Below are 13,229 nucleotides of genomic sequence, written 5' to 3'. Positions count from 1 at the left end.
AAAGCATTAAAATTGCATGTTTGGTCGACCGAACTTTCACAGTATAAATCACTCGGTTAACCAAACCGGTCATCGGGTCAATAGTTTGACCATTGCACGGTTAACCAAACCCTGTCCAGTTCAAATCACCCGATCGACCGAACTCCCTCCAAGTCAAACATTTGACCATATGGTCGACCGCACCTATTGCTTAAGCCAACCACTTGGTCAACCGAGTTCCCACATGTGTTTGGCCAATTGCCCGGTTGACCAAACCTCTTAGTTTAAATTCAGCTAGTCGACTGAACCACGCAAAAATGAAAAATCCCCTTTGGAAACCCTAGTCTGGTCTATCGAACTACCAGTTCAAATTTTACCCGGTCGATCGAACTTGGACACTTGGTCAACCGAACCTCACCTTCGGTCAACTGGTGCTTTCAGGTTACCATATTATTTTTACCGCAATTAAAGTTTTTAAAAAGGGTTAATTTTGTTAATGATTTTTAAAATAAACCTAATAATACTCTGTGTATCCCCGACAGCTATAATTTACCCCTCTCTTATATATATGTCTTCATTTGTCCAGATTAGAGGGAGATTAGGAAAAAGATAAAGAAAAATATTCTCTCAATTTTCCAAGCCTATTTTTCACATACTACTTCGATACACTCTCATACTTCGAATTTCTTGATTAATCAAGCTTTGTGAGAGTTTCTATTGTTTTTCTTGTAGCTTGCTTAATACTCTCAATATTGTGCTTGTAGTTTGTTGTTGATTTTTTGAGAGTTAAGTAAAGAGTTATCCCACTGATTTAATTTGATAAATCTAGTGTTGGTAAAAACTCATAGGCTTGAGGATCTTTGCATCATCATTGCAAGACTCTTATAACTATAATTTTTGGTGTGGAAATATTTTTCCAAACTATAATATTTTCAAACTACTTTTGTGCTTATTTAGTTGAAGGAAAATATTTTGAGTTAGTTTGAATATTTGATTAACATTTTTAAAACTCTGATTTGTTATTGAGATTTGTTATAAGTTGTTTTAAAGAAATAACTTGTTAGAATACTCTTGAGCATCTACGTGATTATACATTTCTGAGTGTTTGCTTGCTTACACACATACTCTCACATACTGCTTGATATATTGACATTGTTTAGAGAGTAGTCACATTAAACTTCATTGAGCTTATAGTTCTTATCTCTTGGAAGTGCATTGGTTATTGCATGCGCGTATTGGTACAAATTTTCTTGTTGGAGAAGCGCTGAAATTGTACACGAAACTTATATTATAAATTTGTTGTATTTCAAGCGTGGCCTGAGGGGGCAATAATCCAGCCCGGTAAGGATTGTGTAAAGGTTGGGGTCAGCCCTGTAAATTTGACCTAGGACCTTCTCCGCCCCGCAAGGAGAATTTGTAAAGGTTGAGGTCAACAATGTGCTAATTAACCTGGTTGTAATCAGCGTCGCTCCACCTGTTAAGTGAGTTTCAGTGGAATCCTCAGGCTTGCGAGCTAGAGGTGAGGACGTAGGAACAGTTGACCAAACCCCGATAACATTTTTTGTGTGTGCTTTTAATTTTCGCATTTTAAATTCCACCACATGAATGTTTATATTTTACTATTGTGAATGATTGGATTTATAATTGCATAGACAAACCCTAGGTCGCGTAATACTCCTAATCTAGTTCAACCTAGGAGGAATAAATTTTAAATACCCAATTCACCCCCCTCTTGGGAATACACCAAGGCTAACAAACTTAGTGCTCTTGGATTTACGACTTCTAGTTGTAATCCTCTGACTGAGTCAGTTTGATTTTTTTCGAAGAGTTGAGTAAATCTACTAACTCCCCTTCTAAGGTCTGGTTTCCCCGTGTTATAAAACTTAAAATATAATCTGGCAATGAGTCTAATGCACCTCCTATCTGGGCTACATTTTAACATATTCTTCTAGTCTCTCGTATTAACTCTAATTTGTTGAGTTTTCTTCACACTTTTATCCTGAAGGTTAACATGTAAATCTAGTATTACTTTTATCCAGACTGCTCCTGAATGTAAGTTAGCCCTTGCTCCTCCTAGTAAGGACCTACCAAAATTACCTATACTTTCGTCCATAACTGCAATAAGGATAGGAAGATCTTGCCCTTTTCTTACTAATAGATCTATCCCAATCTGGATAATTCCATAGTGGACATATCTTGTCTTCTTATCCATTGCTCTCTGAACTTCTTGTGTGGTAAGTAATGGAACTACAAATGTTCCTGCATTCATACCGGACACTTCTGTCGTTACCTCCTTCTCAATTACCTTTACTGCCTCTTTGTAAGGTATCCATGAGGTTTGATATGCTTCAGCCTAACTGGCTCGAGGCATCCTCCATTCTTGACAATCCCTACTTTCTAAATGAATTTTAGTTTCTGCATCTTGCACTAGATCTTCTTCTTCTCTTGCTAGAGAAACTAGTTCTGGTGCTTTGTCTACGACTCTCATCATAGCTAGTCTTAACTTACTTAGCTTAAGATTATAAGGAGATTCATATTCTGAATCTTCTTCTTCATCTCCAGATTCAGAGTATTATGAGAAAATAGAATAAATGCTTTCATCATCTGAGTCTATCTCCTCTCCCCAAATTGGTTCATAAAGAAGTTCTGAAGAGTTCTCCATCAAGATACTATTGAGGTGACCCTTCCTCTTCTCAGCTTCTAGACAATTATTAGCTTTATGGCCCTTCTTGCCACAAAACTAACAACAGTCACAATTCTCTAGAGATTTTCCTTGCGGATACTTAGGATATCGTCAATATTTCTTCTTGAACATTTCCTTGACATCTTCTCTAACCCTACTGGATCTAAGATATCTTTTCTCTGGGTTTTTCTACCCTTTTCTAGAGCTCTTCCTTTTTCCAAATTTCTTCCAAGTCTTTCCTTTAACTTTGGATGATTTAGCCTTTTTATGGCAAACTCCTCTAGCACAACTAGTTTCTACTCGTTCGGAGTATCTAATTGGTCTCTAGTTACAGTCATATCTCCCTGCTACCCCACTTGTCTTGGGACAACAATCTGGATTCATATAAGGCATGTTTCGTACATCTTGAAACATATGCCGCTGCATACAGTAAAGTCTTATCATTTGTCTTACTATTTCCACTCTGATTCCAAAAGTATCTAATACTTCTGTATCTCTCTCAAGTCTCTGCTTAACAGCTTGCTTTACCACTTTTGGCCAATTACCGGGTAATTTATTAATGAAGACTTCTTTCGCGTATGCTTGATCTTGTGGTCCGAGCTTATAATACCAATATTGAAATTCACAAAGAAACTCTTCAAAGTAACACATGTCATAGATCTGAATCTTTGTGAGAGTCATTATGGCCTTTTCAACTAGCTCGTCACCTCTATCAATTAGTGAATATCCTACTAACTCTTGTTTGAGGAAATCTGCGATGATAGCAATTACTTAATCTAGAGTTTTGATGGTGTGTATGATAATGGTACTCACATCTGAGTTCCTTTGAAGTATTTCCCAAAATCTTCAGCATTTCCTCTTAGTGTGGCTATTGCAAGTTTATATGCTTGCTCCACTGACCAGGATTCGATTCCTTTGCTAAGGATATGATATCTAATATCCATAGCCTAATCATCAATTGCAACTGCGGGATCCTTTTCGCAATTGAGTTTAAGGATTGTTCCATTTTGAGGTACTCCCTGTGGAACACTTTTTCTTGGCCTGAATTCCTCCTAAATCTTGCCTGAATAATTTAAAACAGACTCATGTTGTTTTGCCATGGTTTGGAGCATTTCCTTGAAAGATAACTTCTTTCGCTCCCATGATTGTCGTTCCATTCTTAGGGGCTATCATATTGGCTTTGCATCTCAAGATGAAACTTCTGGAAAACTCACTTGCACTATTTCCCAATAATTTGTTGGTCCTGCTCCTGTAGATTCATCCCTTGCAGATCCCTTATTGGTTCTTGCAAGAATTTTTTCAACACTGGCTAGTGTCTTAACCTTGAGATCTTCTATCTCATTAAGCCTTTTATTGATCCTTTTTTTTTATTTTGTGAAGTATGACAATGAGATGGGTTCATTAGTGCATGCCATTATTAATTCAAAAATAAAATGCACATACTAATGTACCATTACAATCTTTCGCAGATGCCATCAGTCATCAATAGTAAAATATAATATTCTAAAATATTTTCTTTGGTAAAATTTTAACTGAAAGATGAAGATGTCTTCAAAGATTTATCAAAAAATTAATAATATTTTCTGAAGTTTCAAAAATTTTAAGAATTCCTTTAAAAATTTCAAGAATTTTCTTGAAATTTGTCAAAAAGAGACAAATCTTTTATCGTATCTTGTAAAAAGAAAAAAAAAAAAAAAGACAAATTTTTTTAGCCAAACTTTGCGTCTTTTTGACAAATGTCAGAGAAAATTTATGATATTTTTAAAATCTCAATGAAGGTTTGTGGTATTTTTGAAACTTTAAAGTAGGTATTTGTTTTTTATTAAAGCTCGAGGGAAGTGAGTATCTTTTGCTCTAAAATTTTATATTAACATTTTACAATAATTTTAGAAAAAGATAGAAAATATATATATAAAAGTCGGGTAACTGGCAAAATCGCAAAATAATGAATAATAAAATAGAATCCCTTATAAAAAAGCGTTGATATTGTCTACGCACAATGTCTTTTTTATGTTTTAATAAGTTAGTTATGTTAGTTATATAAAACATATGTTGTCATTATAAAGGAAATAATAATGTGAAGTTTTTTAAGAATCAGTAATGAAGAATAGACATAGACCAACTATTTAAAAATTATTTTACCATGAAATTTTTTATGCCTTTCATATTACATTTTAAATAAAATAATTAGAAATACATATGAAATAGATATTCTCTCAATTTTTAAAATTTTGAACTATACTTATTCATAAAATAGATACTTCATTAAACCAAATGAGTCATTAAGAAATACACAATAATATTTTAATACTAAATAAACCTGATAACTTTACGTGAGTGCGATTCTATTCGTACCCTCCTAAAACTCAATTCCAAAAAGCCTAATAAATTATTAACAAATTTACCATTGTATCTGCATAGACAATGAATCCTCAAAAAAATCAAATAATAAAAATAAGAAGCAAATAATGCAAAGTCTTTCCTACGCAGAAAACAAAATCAACCATGTGAAATTAATTTAGAACTTTGAGATTGCCCACATGTCAAGTTTTAGAATTAGAACTCGGAGTGAGCATAATTTAGTTTTAACTGAATTAATCAAATTAATTAATTCAGTTCGGTCAATTCGATTCGGTTAATATAGAGGTTCGATTCGGTTATAGATTTGAATAATTTTGGGTATTCAATTTTTGGTTCGGGTATGGAAAATTTTAATTCGATTAACCAAATTAGTCGAATTACTAATTAATTAAAATTAAATATAAATTAGTAACATTAAATATAGCTGGTATATTATTTATTATATAATTGTTTGATTTTCTTAATTTATTTATTAAATCAATGTCATTCTCCTAATTCAACTCTTAAAATTAAAAGAATAGGTAAACATTAATTTTATAATTAATTTTAAAATTTACAATCATATTTTGTTTTTACAATTAATTTTAAATTATTTCGGTCAAATTCGGTTAACCAAATTGCCCAAAGAGCTAGTTCGATCGGGCACGGTTCAGTTACAACACCTAATTTGATCGGTTTGGTTAGCGATTATTGTTAACTGAAAATTTCGATTAATTTGATTAATTAACCGAACTTGACCAAACCGAACGTTTGCACACCCCTAAATAGAACCACCTAAGATTTAATTAATATTTATTTAAATTTACATAATTTTAAATTTAATTCTTAAAATTGTTTATTTCTTTATATTTCTAATGCATTTTATTTTGCAATTCGAACTTGATGTAAGGTCCTACGTGTTTTAAAAATGTAAATTAAAATTAAACCTTGTAGTTAACTCGATAAGAGTAGAAAAGAGAGTTCATTAATCTAGTGGATTAGTCTAGCCTCCAAAGAATCTCTGACAATATTATATCTCCAAAAATAATTAAACATGACTCATTTGGTTCACGAAATAGCTATTCCTTCAAATACGATGAATCGGGTAACTCACATATCCTTTTAATTCCATTCTATTCATGAAAATAGCAAACATGACATTAGAATTTTGTTCAAATTATTATTTAGGCAAAACTTCTAGATATGCCTTCGTAATAATACCATAGTGGTCGCTGATAAGGTTTGTCAATGCAGACTCAGGAGTTTCGAGCAAAGTTTGGAGAAGTCCCAATTAATTAAGGATAATTTGACCGTGTAATGTGTAATGTAATTTTAGTAATAACATTTTTAATTTATGTTGTTTTTGTATAATAGCAACCTATCATTAGTTCTGCCTTTCATTTATCCCCTCTTCAGGATTGCGTATATTAGTAAACCCAGTGCCAACATGAAGAATATATCCGTTGAATCATAACTAGAAACACAGATTTCTTGTACAAATAATCAGTGAGGAAACAGTCGAACCATTTCTGAGCCAGCGAAAAAAGGTTAAACAAATAAAACCATTCTGGGTAACGTTAAACTATTGATTAGCATTTTGGAATGTGTTGTTTATTATGGTATAAGGATTATCTTTGGTTACCCGGCTGTGGAACTCAGCTTCCCTTTGAAGGTTGTAAGTAGCATCGCGGCATGTTTCCAAATTTCTCCCCAGGCTAATGCTGCAAGAATGGAGGACCCCTGCCAATGCATCATCAGCAGGCGAGCGACCATGATGAACAGTGCAATTGAAGAAATTCCACCCGAGAGAATGAATAAGCCCGAGAATGGCACAGGTCCTAAACTTTGGTCTGCATTGGTGTCCACTCGCAAAGCTGAGCAATTCAGAAAAGAAAGCATTGCTTGCTCCATTTGCCGCAGATCTCCTGTCTCTGTCAATCTTTGAATTGCCCCCGAAACATCAAAAGCCAGAGAAGAATTCCTCGGAAATACCTGTGAGAAAAAAAAGGGAGAAAGGGTCAGAACGTAAAGAAATAGTTAAGGATCCTCCATTTTAGTACATGTTAAAGAACACAATCGTTAAAAGAGGATAATTTGGATTACAAAGCCAAAGCCGCCGAGCATGTAGGTAGGTCCTGCGAGTGTGAAGCCCTTGCAGTACTTGGCAAGAAACACTTTGGCATGTGGGTTGAGAAGGAAAAGTTGCCTTATGCTTCCACTTGATAAAGCTACTGCCGCATCGTCAATTGAACCAATCCTCCTGATATTTTCAGGCTTAAAACCCAAAACATTTACCAAATACTCTACAGTTAAGGGGTTTTGGTCACTCCCCACAGCTGCATTTGTCTTCTTGAGTGATCCAACATCTAGGGCAGATGGTTCAAGTCTTGAAGCTTGACATCATTGAAGCAAGGCTTGCTGTGTAAGTTGAACCAACAACTAGGATCAGGAACAGCCATGGGGCCAACACAAACCTGGACAAATTAGTGGTGAGCGAGTCTCCTGCAAATTAAGGATATGAGTTGAAGAAATTTAGTCAATATTATTTCATTCTAAATACCTACTTCATAGCCAAATTCTTTCCTCCATCTAGTTCTTAAGCTCCCTCAAAATTATTAGGGAGTTTTCTAAACATGTCTAATTGGTTTTTAATGTTTTCAAATTCATCACTTCTAGCCACTCTAAAATGTAATTCATTACCAAAAAAGTAATGCAGGGAAATCTCAACAGCTTTTCATAATTGGCATTTCTCTTTAATTTAACGAGAAGAGCAGCATGAATACTTATTCTTACATTCTCAACATGAATTTTAAATGCTCAAATAGTTCAAGGATAGAACTTACTCTGTCCCAGGTAGAGTGTGGTAAAAGAGAACCACAGAACTTTTCCAATTTGCTGCAGGCGCGGCCCTCTAAAATCTTCATTACTTCGGTGTTCAATAAACCATACAACTACACCAGTGAACACACTCATTGCTGCCATTAGAGACCACAGCCCCCATGTGAAGGGTCTCATGAACATCCAGGGCTCTTGTGATTCATTTGAATTTACGGGTACTACAATCACAAGCCCTGATTCAACATAGGGTTGTGAGAATTCTGTGAGCTTGCACCAATCTGATGTTATTTGCATATCACCAACAGCTGCATCAAGAGCCTGTATCACCCATAGATAGTTCATCAATGTTGAGTAAACAAAGAACCAATGAGATATAAGAACATAGTGAAAAATAAAGCTTGTCAAGAACAGTTTCAATGTCATTTTGTGGATATATTCAACCACAACCTAGTGGTAAGGGTGTTACACTCAAACCAGAAGGTCACAGCAGAAACAGCCTCTTCAATTTTGGCAGGTAAGCCTGCATACATCATGCCCTCCCTCAAAACTCAGAGTCTCAGATATGGTGTGGGAGCTTTGCACCCTGGGTGTTGCTTTCATATTCAGCATTAGTTTCTGCTGCAAAATATAATTTGCCCTACCTAAAAAAAATAAAATAAAATAATGGAAGAAGAGGAGAAAAGAAGGAATGGAAGAGATTATGAACCACTACCTGTATTGTACTTTTTCAAGTCCAATATATATTGAAGGAGAAAAGGGTGTTGGAACCATGAATATGTTTCAGTTAAGAAAAAAGGCTTTTTTTACCAAGAAAAAGAAAAAGCATACAGGGGTGATGGGGCAGGCAACTAACGAAGATTTTTTCTTCCTTTAGTCAATAATCTTTTCTTGTAAAAAGTACAGGGCAGAAAAATCTGAAACCTGACCTTTTGATTAACTGCTTCCACCAATTTATCATAAGTACCATTAAAAGGGATCCATTCATAGGGCAGCTGGTAAGGTAATAATTTTGTGACTGCGTCGAAGACATCTAATGAAAATCCACTGAAATATGTCCCATTCTCATCTTGAATTACTTTCACATATTGAGTGAAGTTTGATCTCACTGGAACCCCAATTCTCAGTGGCTTTTGTCTGCCAGAGAGCGTGGTTTCCATCAACCTAACTGGGACCGAAGTTTTCCCTCCAGGCCAGTACACTGAGCCCAACACATCTTCAGCTGAAGTGCTGCTGTTTCTCTGTCTCTCTGCACCATCGTCTTTGAACATTGTCCTTGAGAAACCAAATTTTGGTGACCAATATCCCATCTCTCGGTAACTTTTACCAACAACATTGACAATCTGAAAGGCAGGTGCATGCACTAGTTTGTAATTCATAAAACGTATTTCAGTGCTCAAGCCCCTGAAGTTACTGGATAAGATAGTAGGCAGTAAGATTTTTGATTTACTGTTCTCCGGTAACCTCTCTATAGCCTTGGCAATGGCCCAAACTGCATCATATGCACGAAGCGCAAATACACTGGGTTCAATGTTCTCTTCTTCTTCATGATATTCTGATAGGAACTTTCTCCGGAATCTTGCTTTAAAATTTTTGAAGGATGCACTAGTGTCTAAGAAGTAAGTTCTGAAGCCCAATACTCCTTCCATGGAGGTGATCACAGATGAATGAAAGGAATCAAGAAGACTAGTAATAAAGTTTGTAGTAATCCATACATTGCCTTTCACCATCAATTCCATTTGCATTGCCTGTTCAAACAGCAGAGCTGTAAATTGTGATGAAGATTGAACAACAATGAAGACCCTGCCCTGCTTATCCCTCAGTCTCTTCAGCTCTTCCTGGATGGTGGTTTTTGGGTCCAAGAGAGAAGACATCGACGGGAAAGCTAAGTAGTGTTCCATCTCTGCACCAACACCTCGGAGTGTTTCAGAGAGAAGGGTGATGATGCCTAAATCTCTACCATACGAAAATTTATCTTCAAAGATTGCTATCACCTTTTGCCACTGAAAGAAGCCAACAATTGCAGCAATGCATCTCATCTCCACAGAAATGCCATGACCCATGTGGATCACAGGTAGCATGTCTACTGGCATTACTGAAGGAGTTATTGAAGCTGTATCCAAGGAAATAAGCGGTACTCTACTATTAGTTTCATCCATTTCTGCAACCACAGCAGCTTCCTGTGTTGTCAGGGTACCCACAACTGCCTGCACTTGCTGGTGTTTTATGAGATCAAATACTGCATTCCAACATGGTAAAGATTAACAACTATATTATTGCCTTGTATTTTATTTCTAATGCAACTTCTCTTGAATTTCTATTGTTGAAGATGGGTACAATCTTTCGTGAAGGTGTTGTAACAGCACGTGGGTGAAACTATAACAATTACAAAAAAGAAAAAGAAAAAGCAGCATAGATATTCTCCGGAGCTAAGAGCATTTGATAAGCTGATCTTTTCAGATATTCAGAGTCATATGATTGAAATGGAGCATTGCCAACTTTAGTTACTCGATAAAAATGGTAATGAGCTTTTAATCTCTCTGTTAAAGAAAAGCAACATAGGTATTTGGAGCTTATAAACGCTGAAGATTCAGTTCTCAAATAGACATCTAGAGCTCAGTGGTTGCAATTGGAGTACCAATATTCCAATTTTTTTTGCTTAAATGCTCAACTCCAGAAGAACAAGGAATAATACCAGACTCCTGTATGTCAAGATGGGAAAAAACTGGATTCTCAGGATGACTCAAAGCAAGAAGCTTTGTAATCCGGTAAATATGCTAATAAAGGTTCAGCCATGCAATGGCAACTATCTTAAAGGCTTTTTGAGCTTTTTGCTTGGATTGTTGATGATGATGAAATCAAGAAGGTATTTCTCAATTTCTAATGATAAAGTTTCTATGTTTTTTTATGGTAAGGCCCCTAATCCAAATGGCTGTAATGCAAAATTTCTTAAATCTGGTGAATTATGGGGAAGGATTCTCTAGCAGCCATGGAGTCTTTTTTTAAAATTAATAAACAAAGAATCGTATTGGAGATGGAAAGAAAGAATACGACAAAAAGAAGAAAATTAAAACAGGAAGAACAAGATATCCTCCTGATACACAGCAAAAAACAGCAAGATGAAAAGAATAATAATTTCAACACAGCTCAAATGAAGCAAAGCTTCCATAGATACATGCCAGAAGAAGCCATTTGCAGAACACCACAACAATGCAAGAAACGCCACTCTCCTCCAAAGCAAATTAAGAACTAAAAATCTTGTCATTACTCCCCACCCAAATACGCCAAATGATAGCCAAAAACTGAGCACCGCCACAAAGCTTTTCTCTAATTCCACCTTCCCTAAACATATATTTAGTGCAGAAAGCCTCCAATTACACTGACACACATAGCTACCTGGAGCACAGTGCATTCACGTTGTGGTATGGGTACATGAACAGGGTACACTACTTAAGAGGCATGCAGTTTTGTGTGTGTGTGTGGTAGGCTTAGTCGGCATGCCATCTCGGATCATGGTATGCATGAACCAATTGTTTGGGTCAATTAGTTGGTATGCTATCTTGGATCACAGTATGTTTTGAATTATATACTTAGATGGAATGTAGAATATAGAAAACATAATTGCTATTGTACGTAAGCAAAGTTATAAGAATAATGTAGTGCCTCGCTTTATTTTTTATGAAAAAAAATCACTTTATTGTTTCAAGAATCTGAGAAGTAATTGAAGAGGATATTGCACATCCAAAATTAACTTTTTTTATTTAATATTGATATATTACCACTTTATCTAAAAATTTAAGCTATTAGGTTGTTAACCAACAATGTATATCAAGCTTTAACAAATATCAACATAGTAAAAAATGTAAAATTTGTTATCAAATATTTTCATATATATGTAAAAAATAATTATTCAACTAAAAATTACAATTTTTTTTTATAAATTTCAATGAAAGAAATATAACTACAATACTATTATTATTACTCAATTAAATTATAAATGAAAAATAACGATTATTTAGAAAACTAATTTATTTCCTTTAATGTAAATTTAATGTGTTTTTTTTTTAAATAAACAAGTTAATATACAAAAAATTAAAATTCATAATTACTAGCAGTACTCTAACAAAACTTGTTGGAACAGAAGAATAGAAAAACAGAAAAAACAAAGAAAAATACTGAAAAATGCTTCTTTAATTTACTGACTCGATGAAGAAATTACATATATAAAAAGCTACAATGCTGCAGCACTTTCTGCTGGATTTTGAGATTCTTTTCTATTTTTTCACTACTTAAAATGACTGGGATAAGGCCACTATTTATAGGGCAGAGTACATGGGGAATAGATGGGAAATTTTAATATTCTAGGGACTTAACAATTCATTAAATAAACCTAGAAACAAGGCAAAGAATATGACAAGTTCCTAGAATAAATAACTCACTCCTATGCTATTAATGGATGACAGTTGTATTCCACTTTGAAAACTGAATAGAACTTTGAACAAGAATCACACTGGCTGCAACTTACTGACTGAATAATTTTATTGCTGAATGTTCTGCTGACTGTAAGCTGAGTTGTCCGCTGACTTTTCAACTAAATAACTGAATTAACTAACTTCAGTATGTTCACGGCTTTCTCACAAATTCCCCTCTAAAGCCGTGAGTCCTAACATGTCTCTGAACTTCAAAAACTTCTTAGTAATAGGTTTTGTGAGCATGTTTTCTGGTTGTTCATTAGTGCTGATGAAACCTAGCTGAATTTCTTCCTTCTACATAAGATCACAAATAAAGTGATGTCTGACCTCAATATGCTTTGTCCTAGCATGAAAAACTAGGTTCTTAGTTAAAGCTATTGCTGACATATTATCACAATAAATGGTTGTAGGACCCTCTTGCTTCAGCCCTAAATCACTAAATAATTTCCTCAGCCAAACTCCTTCACAAGCAGCCTCTGTTACTGAAATATATTCTGCTTTTGCAGATGACAAGGCAACAGTGTTTTGCTTTCTTGAACACCATGAAATGGTGCCATTTCCAAAACAGAAAACATATGCCGATGTGCTTTTTCGATCATCAACTGATTCGGCCCAATCACTATCAGTGAAACTGATCAAAACAAACTTAGAATCTTTGTTGTACTTTAGTCCAAATTTTAGCGTGCCTTTAAGGTATCTTAATACCCTTTTTGCTGCTGCATAATAAAGTACACTTATCAGGCCTAGTATGAGTCAAGTAAATAAGGGATCCAACTAAACTCCTATACTAATTTTCGTCGAATTTCTTAGCTCCATCATCAGAATTTAATTTTTCATTTAGAGCCATAGGAGTACTTATAGCCTCACAATCCATATGAAATTTCTTCAAGATATCAGCTGCATACTTTTCTTGGGAAATG

The 13,229-nt window shown here is 34.9% G+C and overlaps 1 protein-coding gene across 2 annotated transcripts in view; it reads right to left on the bottom strand.

Moving 5' to 3' along the window:
• Window positions 1–6,427: 6,427 nt before the first annotated feature.
• The window catches only part of LOC131157882 (glutamate receptor 2.9-like), a 32,840-nt gene continuing 26,038 nt past the window's right edge, over window positions 6,428–13,229 (bottom strand). The window contains exons 2-5 of one of the 2 annotated variants that reach the window (XM_058112319.1): window positions 8,767–10,076; window positions 7,846–8,158; window positions 7,106–7,504; window positions 6,428–6,994 (exon numbers count right to left, since the gene is read on the bottom strand). In XM_058112319.1, the coding sequence (XP_057968302.1) occupies window positions 7,383–7,504; window positions 7,846–8,158; window positions 8,767–10,076 (1,745 nt within the window). In that variant the 3' untranslated portion in view covers window positions 6,428–6,994; window positions 7,106–7,382. The remainder of the gene's footprint in view (window positions 6,995–7,105; window positions 7,505–7,845; window positions 8,159–8,766; window positions 10,077–13,229) is intronic. The other variant, XM_058112327.1, reaches the window with a different exon arrangement.

This window comes from Malania oleifera, chromosome 1 (assembly GCF_029873635.1).
Source record: "Malania oleifera isolate guangnan ecotype guangnan chromosome 1, ASM2987363v1, whole genome shotgun sequence".
NCBI lineage: Eukaryota > Viridiplantae > Streptophyta > Magnoliopsida > Santalales > Ximeniaceae > Malania > Malania oleifera.
The sequence above is the reverse complement of the archived record's forward strand: the minus strand, read 5'-3'. Positions and strand labels throughout refer to the sequence as shown.